The 13,352-nt window shown below is 46.5% G+C and overlaps 1 protein-coding gene across 2 annotated transcripts in view; it reads left to right on the plus strand.

The window, feature by feature from the left end:
- CIT (citron rho-interacting serine/threonine kinase) overlaps nucleotides 1–13,352 on the plus strand; it is a 205,349-nt gene that overhangs the window by 180,851 nt on the left and 11,146 nt on the right. For both annotated transcript variants that reach the window (XM_010368276.2, XM_030939374.1), the window contains 7 exons: nucleotides 1,082–1,221; nucleotides 4,919–5,011; nucleotides 7,333–7,441; nucleotides 7,538–7,666; nucleotides 8,556–8,636; nucleotides 11,630–11,708; nucleotides 11,846–12,025. In XM_010368276.2, coding sequence (XP_010366578.2) covers nucleotides 1,082–1,221; nucleotides 4,919–5,011; nucleotides 7,333–7,441; nucleotides 7,538–7,666; nucleotides 8,556–8,636; nucleotides 11,630–11,708; nucleotides 11,846–12,025 — 811 coding nt within the window. The remainder of the gene's footprint in view (nucleotides 1–1,081; nucleotides 1,222–4,918; nucleotides 5,012–7,332; nucleotides 7,442–7,537; nucleotides 7,667–8,555; nucleotides 8,637–11,629; nucleotides 11,709–11,845; nucleotides 12,026–13,352) is intronic.

The following is a 13,352-nucleotide window of genomic DNA, read 5'->3' on the forward strand; positions in this document are numbered from 1 at the left end:
TACATGCATAGCCTCCCCCACTACCAATATCCCCCACCAGAGTGACACGTTTGTTACAGTCAGTGAACCTACATTGACATGTTGACACTGACACATCGTTGTCACCCCAAGCCTATGGTTTACATTAGAGTTCTCTCTTGGTGGTATACGTTCTGTTGGTTTTGAAAAATGTATAATGACATGTATCCACATGTAGAGTATCATATAGAATAGTTTCACATACTATAATTTTTGCATTTAGGAAATTTACCCTTACTATAATACACGTATCCACTATGCTGCCCATAGTTGGATTTTACTTGTGGCTTCTATAATGTCCCAGAATTTGTATTGCATTTAATCATGCCTCTCTAGTCTCCTTTAATCTGGAACAGTTCCTCAGCCTTTTGTCTCTCCTGACATCCACAAATTTGGATAGTCTAAGCCTGTTTTTTCATAGAATGCCCCCTCATTCCTCCCTTACACATTCTTTCTTTACTTTCCTGGGGAGCATGTTTGAAAGTACAGTTCACATTCTCCAATTTTATGTCTGCAGAATTCCACCCTCTTCAGAATCTTGACTAAAAGGCCAAATGTTTTTGTCTTAGATTTAAATCATGGACCTGGGCCAGGCACGGTGGCTCACACCTGTAATCCCAGCACTTTGGGAGGCTGAGGCAGGTGGATCACAAGGTCAAGAGTTCGAGACCAGCCTGACCAACGTGGTGAAACCCCATCGCTACTAAAAATACAAAAAAAAAAAAAAAATTAGCCCAATGTGGTGGCACGCGCCTGTAATCCCAGCTACTCAGGAGGCTGAGGCAGGAGAATCGCTTGAACCCGGGAGGCACAGGTTGTAGTGAGCCGAGATCGCACCATTGCACTCCAGTGTGGGCGACAGAGCAAGACTCTGTCTCAAAAATTAAAAATAAATAAATAAATAAATCATGGACCTAAAATGTGTTTATAGGGATTTGTGGAAAACTCAGATCATCTGTGTGGCCTCTTGTGACTATTACTTGTGACTAGAACTAGAACCACCATCCCGTACCTTTACTTAACGGCTTCACACTGACGAGAGGTTGTTCCTTTTCCCGTTCAGGAGAAGAGCGGGCACTGTGCCTTGTGGACGTGAAGAAAGTAAAACAGTCCCTGGCGCAGTCCCACCTGCCTGCCCAGCCCGACATCTCACCCAACATTTTTGAAGCTGTCAAGGGCTGCCACTTGTTTGGGGCTGGCAAGGTAAGCTCCCCTCAGAGTCTCAGCTGGTGGAATGTTCTGGAAATTGGCACTACCTCTCTTCCCACAGAGCTCATTGATTTGACCTTCAAGATAGTGTCAACTTAACAAACAGAGAGGGGCTCTCTAAAAGAAAAGAGATTGATTTGGGAACAGGGCTTTGCAATGGGAATACACATGCCATTGTAAACTATGTGGGTATCTAGGGAGATAAAGGAAGACAGAGGTTTGTAAGTGAGGATTCCATAATCTTTTTGAAATAATTATCCTTGGCTCCAAAGATTAATAACAAGACTGATGCTTGTCTGAGGCTGGACAGGTAGTCACTGGACAGATGTCCTTGCAGAAGTATTTTTTGTGTAAGATTGCAGTGGCCTGGCGGGGCGCGGTGGCTCATGCTTGTAATCCTAGCACTTTGGGAGGCTGAGGCAGGCGGATCACTTGAGGTCAGGAGTTCAAGACTATCCTGGCCAACATGGTGAAACCCAGTCTCTACTAAAAATACAAAAATTAGCCAGGCATGGTGGCACGTGCCTGTAATCCTAGCTACTCGGGAGGCTAAAGGAGGAGAATGACTTGAACCCAGGAGGTGGAGGTTGCAGTGAGCCGAGAGCATACAACTGCACTCCAGCCTGGCGGCAGAGGGAAAAAAAAAAAAGATTGCAATGGCCTTTGTGGTTTTTGTCGAGTCTCTTTTTTATCAGGTATACAAGTGTGAGAACCCTCTCTTCATGGCCTCCTCCTGGTCTAATGTCAGGGTTTTCTTGACATTGGTGACTCCATTTCGATTTTGACAACGTTCACAATTGTACATCCTCAAACTAGGTTAAATTTCTTTTGCCTTCTTTAGGCACGTGAAATAATTTGTGTAGCCATGAAATTTGTACAAGTTTTGAATCTAAAATGAATGAGAGCAAAATGGGAATAAAATTAACAAAACTAGAAGGATGATCCATAATTTAAAAATAAGTGTGTGTGCATGTGCGTGTGTGTGTCTGCTGTGTCTGTGAGTGAGAGAGAGATGAACCTTAAGAAAAACTAACATGGATCTCTATGTCTGAACTCAATGAAAGTATGTTTCATTGCTAGAAATTTAAAAATTCAAAATTCATGACATTTACCTAACAGTCGGTTCATGAGAACTCAAGTTAATTAATTTGTAGCTTCTGGCATATTGAAAAGTGGCACATAAAATACCTTTGTTTGCTTCTTTAATCAAAAAGTCAAAAAATAACAGATGCTGGTGAGGTTGTGGAGAAAAAGGAACACTTATACGCTATTGGTGGGAGTGTAAATTAGTTCAACCACTGTGGAAGACAGTGTGGTGATTCCTCAAAAACCTAAAACCAGAAATACCTTTCAACCCATCAATCCCATTACTGGGTATATACCCAAAGGAATATAAATCATTCTGTTATAAAGTCACATGCATGCGTATGTTGATTACAGCCTACTCATAATAGCAAAGACAGGGAATCAACCTAAATGCCCATCGGTGATAGAATGGATAAAGAAAACGCGGTACATATATGCCATGGAATACTATGCAGCCATAAAAAAGAATGAGATCATGTCCTTTGCAGGAACATGGATGGAGCTGTAGGCCATTATCCTTAGCAAACTAACACAGGAACAGAAGATCAAATACCGCATGTTTTCACTTATAAGTGGGAGATGAATGATGAGAACACATGGACATATAGAAGGTCACAAAACACACTGGGGCCCCTCAGAGGGTGAAGGGTGGGATGAGGGAGGGGATCGGGAAAAATGGCTAATGGATACCAGGCTTAATACGTGGGTGATGAAATAACCTGTACAACAAACCCCCATGCCATGAGTTTATTGATACAACAAACCTACACATGTGCACCTGAACTAAGTAGAAAATAATAAAAAAGAGTATTTGCGGTACATGTATAACTTTAATGAAGTCTGAATCAGGTGTTTATAGACCCCCTGAGGCTACTGGCATTCTGCTGTTGAAAACCATTGCGTTTTGCCCTTCAGAAGACAGCACAAATGCACATTTGTTCATTCAGTTGCTGGATCAACTTTTTTTTTTTTTTTTTGACACAGAGTCTTGCTCTGTTACCCAGGCTGGAGCACAGCGGTGCGATCTCGGCTCACTGTAGCCTCCACCTCCTGGCTTTAAGCAATTCTCCCCCCTCAGCCTCCCAAGTAGCTGGGACTACAGGTGCGCACCATCATGGCAGGCCAATTTTTGTATTTTTAGTAGAGATGGGGTTTCACCATGTTGGCCAGGCTAGTCTTGAACTCCTGGCCTCAAGTGATCCACCCGCTGCGGTCTCCCAAAGTGTTGGGATTACAGGCATGAGCCACTGCACCTGGCCAAAAATTTGTTGTTGTTGTTTTTTTTTTTTTTTTTTTTTTTTTTGAGACAGAGTCTCACTCTGTCGCCCAGGCTGGAGCGCAGTGATGTGATCTTGGCTCACTGCAACCTCTGCCTCCCGGGTTCAAGTGATTCTCCTGCCTCAGCCTCCCGAGTAACTGGGATTACAGGTGTGCGCCACCACGCCCAGCTAATAAAAATTTGTTTTTTAAATTAGAAATTATTTTCATTCTAATATCTGAACTGTTCAAAAAATGTATGGAATATATATGTAAACCATAAAGCCTAATAATGTCATAAGCATCCACACACTCACTACCCAGTCCAAGAAATAGAACATTGCTAACAATTTCCCTTTTCCTGTGTATTCCTCCCTTATCCCGGCCCATCTTCATTCACCCACTGTACCAGCTGCTGACCTTATGCCAGGACTGATTTGAGCAGTCAGCCTCATTTGGTGAATGATAAACTTCTGGTTGTAGCAGGAGAAGTAAAAGGGTTTCAGCTGTTCTAGAAAAAGAGCGTTTTGATGTAGAACTCTGCACATGTATGAGTTCTTAGCTAAGAACTTTTCCCTTTGGATTGAAATTTTCTCTAAATTTGGGCGGGGTGTGGTGGCTCACACTTGTAATCCCAGCACTTTGGGAGGCTGAGGCAGGTGGATCATTTGAGACCAGGAGTTCGAGACCAGCCTGGCTAACATGGTGAAACCCCATCTGTACTAAAAATACAAAAATCAGCCAGGCATGGTGGTGCGCGCCTGTAGTCCCAGCTACTTGGCAGGCTGAGGTGGCAGAATCGCTTGAAGCCGGGAGGTGGAGGCTGCAGTGAGCTGAGATCACACCACTGCACTCCAGCCTGGGTGACAGAGTGAGACTCTGTCTCAAAAAAAAGAAATGTTCTCTAAATTCGTTTAGCACCTATCCCCTCTCTCATTCTGTCTCCTCCCCATCCCCACAAGGTGAGTTTGTCAAAAGATTCGGTCTCTAGCAGAAGGCACATGGGTGGGAAAGGTGTGTGGTGTCAGCTGCTTCCCTGAGGCCTTCTCTGGATCCCAGGTAAAAGCCTTGGTTCTCGACCAGGGGTAATTCTGCCTTACCAGGGGACATTTGGTAATGGCTCGAGATGTTTTTGATTGTCACAGATAGAAGTGCTGCGGGCATTTAGTGGATCAAGGCCAGGGATACTGCTCATATCCTGCAATGCGCAGGACAGCCCTCCCCCCACCACACAGAATGATCTGGTCTGAATCATCAATAGCACGGAGCTTGAGAGCTTTTCCTAGTTTTGCCCCACAGCTGTTTTCACACTGGTGACAGTCTTTTTCTTTTCTTGGTTGCTTTTCAGATTGAGAACGGGCTCTGCATCTGTGCAGCCATGCCCAGCAAAGTCGTCATTCTCCGCTACAACGAAAACCTCAGCAAATACTGCATTCGGAAAGTAAGTCACGGGCCTTACCATGGTTGAACGTGGGAAAGCCAGTCCTGCCCTCTCAGCGAGCCAGTGTGGAAAGTGCACTGTCTTGGGACACAACCTGTACCGGGTTCTTTCCACCCTGCAGGCCTTCAGCCTGGGGTGACCTCTATCGTGAGCGAGATCCTTCCTTTGTGGAGGATCCTCCAGGGCCACTAGTAGCTGCGGTTTCCCTCCTCGCTTTTCTCCTCCCATTTGCGAACTGCCTCCGCATTGAGCGCGATGAATTCAGCCTTTTGTTAGAACAGAAAGTTGACTGATAGGAAAAAACAGTGGGGAAAAAAAGGGGGCACTTTCCAAGACGCTAGCAGTCCCAGGTAGCACCTTTCAGAATCTTTCTCAAATTCTAGAAGTTTCTATTAATATAACCTTCTGGACTAACCAGTGCTAGCACTATTTTGGTATATAATTAGGGAGCTGCTTCTCCTTGGAGCAGAGTGAGTTGTGATGATGACTGCAGTGTGGACGAGATGTGTGTTAGATCCTTAAATCTGCCTGGCTTCTGGAGAATGCTGTCTGATGTCCCTACCTACTAGTGTCCCACTGCTTCTAAGCCTGATATATTTCTGGTGCTTTCATGATTAGTTTCAAAAATGAAATGAGGCTGGGCACGGTGGCTTACACCTATAATCCTAGCACTTTGGGAGGCCAAGGAGGGCAGATCACTTGAGGTTAGGAGTTTGAGACCGGCCTGGCCAACATGGTGAAACTGCATCTCTACTCAAAATACAAAAATTAGCTGGGCGTGGTGGCGGGTGCTTGTTATCCCAGCTACTTGGGAGGCAGAGGCAGGAGAATTGCATGAACCTGGGAGGTGAAAGTTGCAGTGAACCCAGATTGTGCCATTGCACTCCAGCCTGGGCAGCAGAGCAAGACTCCATCTCAAAAAAAAAAAAAAAAAAAATGGAAATGAAGGGTGAATAATATATAAGGGTCTTTACCTGTTAGAGAAACTGTTCCGTTCTGGGCAGGTGGTGTTAGTTTAGTTTGTGTGTTTGCTGAGTGCCCACCCTATCAGGGACTGAATGGCTGTTTTACAAGCACCTTTCCCCACAGTTCGGAAAAGCAGGGATAGTTATTCCCAATTTTCAGGGAAGACAACTGAAGCTGGCAGAAGATCCTCAGTTACAAAGTTGAGACCAAAACTGACATTTGATTTTGTTTTTCTACCATTTCACTATATCATGCTTCCTCAAAGTTTTCCTATACTTAGTAGGTGACCAAGAAATACTCAGTGATGATGATAATGCTCACTAAATTCTGAGAAATCATTGCTACTTTATGATTCCTGGCCACACGTTTTGAATAGGTATGTCTAGTTTTTTGATGACATTAGGATTGGCCTAAAAACAACTAAAAATAATCAGGAAGCAGATAATTAACATGTCAATAATGATGATCATGATGATGACTGCATAGGTAATATAGGTTCGAACTAGAAACTTAGAAGCTAGCAAAAAGAAGGAAACCCAAACTATTGCTGTTGACCACCACTGTTAATAATTGGTGTATTTTTCCTGTCTTTTTTTTCCTTCTGATAAGAATGTTGTATTGTTCAAGTTCTGTCTCTTCATTGGAATGCTGTTTCTTTCTTTTTTTTTTTTTTTCTTTATTTTTTTGAGACGGGGTTTTGCTCTTGTCACCCAGGCTGTAGTGCAATGGCACGATCTCAGCCCACTGCATCCTCTGCCTCCCAGGTTTGAGTGATTCTCCTGCCTCGGCCTCCTGAGTAGCTGGGATCACAGTCGTGCACCACCACTCCTGACCTTAGGTGATCCACCCGCCTCAGCCTCCCAAAGTGCTGGGATTACAGGTGTGAGCCACTGTGCCCAGCCTGGAATGGTGTTTCTGACCCTGCCTTTTTCTGGCTGCAGTTTGACCTTATTTTCTTGGTTTTGGGTTGCGTGGAACAATAGGAAGAGATAACAAATGGATCACTGTTCATCCTGAGAGGCATGAAAGGTGAATGGGGCGTGTGCAGTGGCTCACGCTTATAATTCTAATGCTTTGGGAGGCTGAGGTGGGAGGATTGCTTGAGCCCAGGAGTTTGAGGCTACAGTGAGCTATGATCGCACCACTGCACTCTAACCTAGGCGACAGAGCGAGACCTTGTCTCCAAAAAAAAAAAAAAAAAAAAAGATGAATGACTTTCTGTGACAACGTGAACAAGCTTGGCGACAATGTTCTCCAGGGCTTGGCTAGATGCTGTAGGCAGAAGCAGAACAGCTGTGGACCTTGGCTGCCCTGTGTTACCTCTCACATCCTTCTCTTCTACTCTCATGTCTCAGGAGATAGAGACCTCAGAGCCTTGCAGCTGTATCCACTTCACCAATTACAGTATCCTCATTGGAACCAATAAATTCTACGAAATCGACATGAAGCAGTACACGCTGGAGGGTAGGGCCCGCCTTCTCTTTCCCACCCACCCGTGGCTCAGGCCGCACTGAGACTCAGAACTCATTCCTGAAGCCCGCTTCTCGCCTGCCTTTACAGAATTCCTGGATAAGAATGACCATTCCTTGGCACCTGCTGTGTTTGCCGCCTCTTCCAACAGCTTCCCTGTCTCGATCGTGCAGGTGAACAGTGCAGGGCAGCGAGAGGAGTACTTGCTGTGTTTCCACGGTGAGTCGTGGCTGTGCCCGCTGCCCTTTTGGGTCCTCATGGACACTAGGGACCCATGAGTGGTTGGAGGAGGATATGTGGAGCTCTGGGGCAGGATAGGTCTGACTGGGGGTACAGAGACTGTCCTTCCAGAACCACCAGGTCCCCTTGGGGAGTCTCCTCTCCACCACCAGATACTAGCGTGGTCTAACTCTATCACATTCTCTCCAAAGAGCAGGCAGTTTTTTCCTCGTCCATCCCTTGCTCTTTCTTTCTCTCCCTTTTCTCTTCCTCTGTCCTCATTTCATACCCCCTCCCACTAACTCCCATCATTTCTTTGTCTTTTCTTGTTTACTTTTACTTTTCTTTTTTCTGGTCCTCCCCTCCCGCAAAACCAGAAAAACAACAGGGAAAAACCCCACCAAAAAGAAATCGGAAATACCCCGACTAAACAAACCCCTCCTCTCCCCCCCCTCCCCCCCCCCGCTCCCCTCCCTCCTCCTCCCCTCCCCTCCCTCCCCTCCCCCCCTCCCCCTCCTCCTCCCCTCCCCTCCCCTTCTTTCCTGAGTCTTTCCGTCTTTCCCTGTCTGTCCTCCTTCCTCCTGATCGCTTCATTCCCCTCTCTCTCTCTCTCTTTCTCTTCCCTCTCCTCCTCTTATTCCTTTCCTTCTTTTCACTTGAGTTCTCTTTCTTTAATAAAATTTAATAAATTAAAATAAATTAAATTTAAAAAGTCCCTCATTTTTAATAAAGCTGAGAGCTGCTCAGCAGAGGGCCTCCGGTTTTCACAGTCAGTCCTATCTGGTCAGGGGTCCCTGGGCTCTGCTTCTCGTTCTTCCATCACCATGTGTGTCACTGATGCCCCTGCCCTTAGCTGTGCTAATGCCCGCATGCTCTTGACACCTTGCAGAGTTTGGAGTGTTCGTGGATTCTTACGGAAGACGTAGCCGCCCAGACGACCTCAAGTGGAGTCGCTTACCTTTGGCCTTTGGTATGTGGGGCTCAGTGTGGGGGCTTCTCTTTTAGCGGCTGGTGTCCTGGAAAAGAATTGCAGCCGGGTGCCGTGGCTCACGCCTGTAATCCCAACACTTTGGGAGGCCGAGGTGGGTGGATCATGAGGTCAGGAGTTTGAGACCAGCCTGACCAACATGGTGAAACCCCATTTCTACTAAAAATACAAAAATTAGCCAGGCGTGGTGGCGTGTGCCTGTAGTCCCAGGTACTCAGGAAGCTGAGGCAGGAGAATTGCTTGAACCCAGGAGGTGGAGGTTGCAGTGAGCCGAGATTGTGCCACTGCACTCCAGCCTGGCCACAGAGTGAGACTCCATCTCAAAAAACCAAAAAAAAAAAAAAAAAAAAACCACAACCGCAATTGCACGTGGAAATTTTTTTTTTTTTGGTCTAAGCACCATGCGTGTGAATTCCATTAGATACCAAGCACAATGTGTAACAGTCACCCAGAGAACTGTTCATGGAAAGATTCTGAGACTCGATGAAGAGCTGCCTACGCCAGATTCACCAGCCCACAGCCCCAGCCCTGGGAACTATTTGCTAGGCTCTCATGATAGAAAGGAGCCCAATTCCCTGTGGATTTATTTCAGTCATTTCCAAAGGCTGCAGAGTGTCCCATGGCATAGCTGAACACCTGTTCACTTAACCAGTTCTAATTAGGCAAAGCAGTAAGGCCATGCCTGTTTTGTTTGTAAGTGTAGACAACACCGTGATGAACATCCTTGTACTACTCCTTTTGCACTTGTCAGATAGCACCCCCTGATTATAAGCTCCTAAAAGTGGAACTGTTGGATCAAAGACTAAACACACACATACATACAAATATGTACATATGTATCTGTGTGAATGTTCTGAAATGCCGTCGTGGCCCAAATATCCTTTGAGGCTATTTTGTTTCTCTATTGCTGCATATTAAGTCATCTGAAAGCGTAGTGACTTCAAACAACAGCTTATCATTGGCCCTGACTCCACAGCTTGACTGGACAGTTCTGCTTCATGTGGTATCAGCAGGGCCACTGGGACAACTAGAAAGCCCAAGACAGGCTCACAAACATGGCCCACAAAGAGTGCTGGCCATAATGTGGGTGCTCAGCTGCGGCTGGTGGCTGGAGGCCTTGTTGCTTTCCATGCTGGCTTCTTCCAAAAATACAGAAGCAGAAGCTGGCAAGCCTGCTCACTTCCACCACACTCTACTGGTTACAGCAGACTGCAGAGTCAGCCCAGATTCCAGGCCAGGGAACTGCACCAGGGCATGCATACCAGAACCCATGACTTAAAAAGTCTAATACCAAGTTTTGCCATAAGGAATAATAGTGCTTTTTCCCTTTAAGGCAGAAAATATTTCCAGTCCTGTCTGCTCTAGTTGCAGTGACACTGTCATACAGAGATAGAGTATTAAGAAGACCAGCAATGTCTAAATATCTGTGAACCCAGTCTTTTTTTAAAACTGAACCCAGCCGGGCGCGGTGGCTCAAGCCTGTAATCCCAGCACTTTGGGAGGCCGAGACGGGCAGATCACAAGGTCAGGAGATCGAGACCATCCTGGCTAACACGGTGAAACCCTGTCTCTACTAAAAATGCAAAAAAATTAGCTGGGCGTGGCGGCGAGCGCTTGTAGTCCCAGCTGCTTGGGAGGCTGAGGCAGGAGAATGGCGTGAACCTGGGAGGCGGAGCTTGCAGTGAGCCGGGATCGCGCCACTGCACTCCAGCCTGGGCGACTGAGCGAGACTCCGTCTCAAAAAAAAAAAAAAAAAAACTGAACCCAGTCTTTTTTTTTTTTTGAGTCGGATTTTCGTTTTTGTTGCCCAGGCTGGAGTGCAATGGCGCAATCTCAGCTCACTGCAATCTCTGCCTCCCGGGTTCAAGTGATTCTCCTGCCTCAGCCTCCCAAGGAGCTGGGATTACAGGCACCTGCCACAACACCCAGCTAATTTTTTGTATTTTTAGTAGAGACAGGGTTTCACCATGTTGACCAGGCTGGTCTCGAACTCCTGATCTCAGGTGATCCACCTGCCTTGGCCTCCCAAAGTGCTGAGATTACAGGCATGAGCCACTGCGCTCAGCCCAAACCCAGTCTTTTTTAAAATCAAATTCTTTGATGTTTACAATCAGTTTTAAAAGGTACAATGAAAAGTCTCACCCAGTGTGTCCATCTCCCAAATTTTCCATCCCTATTCCTTCAAAGAAAAACAAAGCTCATATGAGTTTCTTGTCCTTCCAGTACTTTATGCAAATACTAGCACATAAAATATATATATTCTTTTTTCCACCTTTTAAAAAATCAGTAAGGTAGCATACTTCCCACATGATTCTGAACCTTATTTTTTGCACTGAGCAATGTACCTTGGGCATTCTTTCATATCTGTATGAAGACAGCCTTTTCATGCATGTTTATAGCTGTGCAGAATTCCATAGATGTATTATAATTTTTTTTGTTTGAGATGGAGTCTCCCTCTGTTGCCCAGGCCGGAGTGCAGTGGTGCCATCTCAGCTCACTGTCACCTCTGCCTCTTGGGTTCAAGTGATTCTCCTGCCTCAGCCTCCTGAGTAGCTAGGATTACAGGCATATACCAACATGCCTGGCTAATTTTTGTGTTTTTGATAGAGATGGGGTTTCACCATGTTGGCCAGGCTGGTCTCGAACTCCTGACTTCAGGTGATTCACCCGCCTTGGACTCCCAAAGTGTTGGGATTACAGGCGTGAGCCACCACGCCCGGCCAGATGTATTATAATTTATTTAGCCAATGCCTACACTGTACACTTGAGTTGTTTTACATCTTCTGCTGTAACAAACCACATGGCAGTGACTCTCCTCGAACACGCATGACTGTTCTGGCACACAGATAGGTATTTGTGGGGTGAATTGCTTTACACAGGATTGCTGGGTCAAAGAATGCATTGCAGCCAGATTTTGATTTTCCCTCTTTTCACCATTCTTTGGCCCACACTGTGCCTGCATGGTGATCACACAGCCTACAGAGAACCCTATCTGTTTGTGACCCACTTCAACTCACTCGAAGTAATTGAGATCCAGGCACGCTCCTCGGCAGGGTAAGCATTATCCTACCATGCTTGGAAAACCTCAACTGTTGGGGTAGGTGTTGGGGCTGGCTGCATGTTCCTTCCTAACCTGCCTAGCAATGGAGGTAGCCTGCAATGAGGGTAACTGGAACTCTGGGACTCTGCAGGACCCCTGCCCGAGCGTACCTGGACATCCCGAACCCACGCTACCTGGGCCCTGCCATTTCCTCGGGAGCGATTTACTTGGCATCCTCATACCAGGATAAATTAAGGGTCATTTGCTGCAAGGGAAACCTCGTGAAGGAGTCTGGCACTGACCACCACCGGGGCCCGTCCACCTCCCGCAGGTAACCAGCTTCTCCTCGTCCTCAGGACTGGGGGCAACGTGCCTTTCTGCAAGGCAGAAGGAAATGATACTAAACCAGTAGAATGTTTCTCAATCTTCACTTTGTCCTTAAGCTCAAATCACTGATTTCTTTGCGATCTATGGCACTGAAATGACACAGACCTTTATGAGCATCAGGAGAATTCAAAAATACCACCTTGTAAAAGTCAGAGGGGAGAGGTCTGATCTTTCTCTCATGGGTATTTTCATTGGCTTGGTGAAAAATGGAGCACAAATTAGGCATTTATTGCTTTAGCAGGTATTTTGTGGTGCTAGTTGGGCTTGTGGGGGAGGGAGAATGGTGATTAAAACAGACACAGCCCCTCCGTGATAGCACTCACAGCTCAGTGGGAGAGATGCGGGCAATCATAGATTAGGGCATGGAAGGATGAGGCTCTGGTGGGGTGATTTAAAGCCTGGACGTGGAGGTGAGGGAGGATTTCCCATCAGATATGAGGTGGGGGCAGGGGGACCAGTGACGGATGCTCAGGCAGGAGGGAAGGCAAGCCATGCCTGGAGGTCCAGAGATGTGAGGTCGTGAGAGCAGGCCAGGGACTCCGGCCAGCCTGGTGCCTTCCCTGGAATGCGAGACCTCCTGAACAGGACTGGACTCAAACAGCCATTGATAAAGAAGCAGTTAAATAAATTAAAGTACAGCCCTGGGAAGGAATGCTGTGCAGGCATCTGGGGAAAAATGAATGAAGAACTCACAGTGACATGGAGCAATCGCCAGGACACATCAAGGTACAGGAGAGTATGCAGAATATGCTGCCACTTGTATTAAAAAGGAGGGGAGGTGGTGCAGTGACTCACGCCTGTAATCCCAGCACTTTGGGAGGCCAGGGCGGGCAGATCACTTGATCCCAGGAGTTCAAGACCAGCCTGGGCAACGTGGTAAAACCCCATCTCTACTAAAAATACAAAAATTAGCCAGGTGTGGTGTGTGCCTGTAATCCCAGCTACTCTGGAGGCTGAGGTGGCGGGGATTGCTTGAGCCCAGGAGGTGGAGGTTACAGTGAGTCGAGATCACGCCGCTGTACTCCAGCCTGGGCACAGAGTGAGACCCTATCTCAAAACCAAAAAAGGAGGGAAAAGGCACTTCCAGAATGCCCGAGTAAGGACCTCTGACAATGTGTTTCTCCATAAAAACAACGGGACCACTGGCAGTTATAAAAATCAACTTTTCAGAGCTCTGGAAACTAACCCTTTGAGGAGCCACTGTCAGGCAGGGTCAAACCAAAAGAGTCAGGAGCACATGGTTATTTGACACCTTTGCTTTTCCAGCAAGT

This window comes from Rhinopithecus roxellana, chromosome 10 (genome assembly GCF_007565055.1).
Source record: "Rhinopithecus roxellana isolate Shanxi Qingling chromosome 10, ASM756505v1, whole genome shotgun sequence".
Taxonomy (NCBI): domain Eukaryota; kingdom Metazoa; phylum Chordata; class Mammalia; order Primates; family Cercopithecidae; genus Rhinopithecus; species Rhinopithecus roxellana.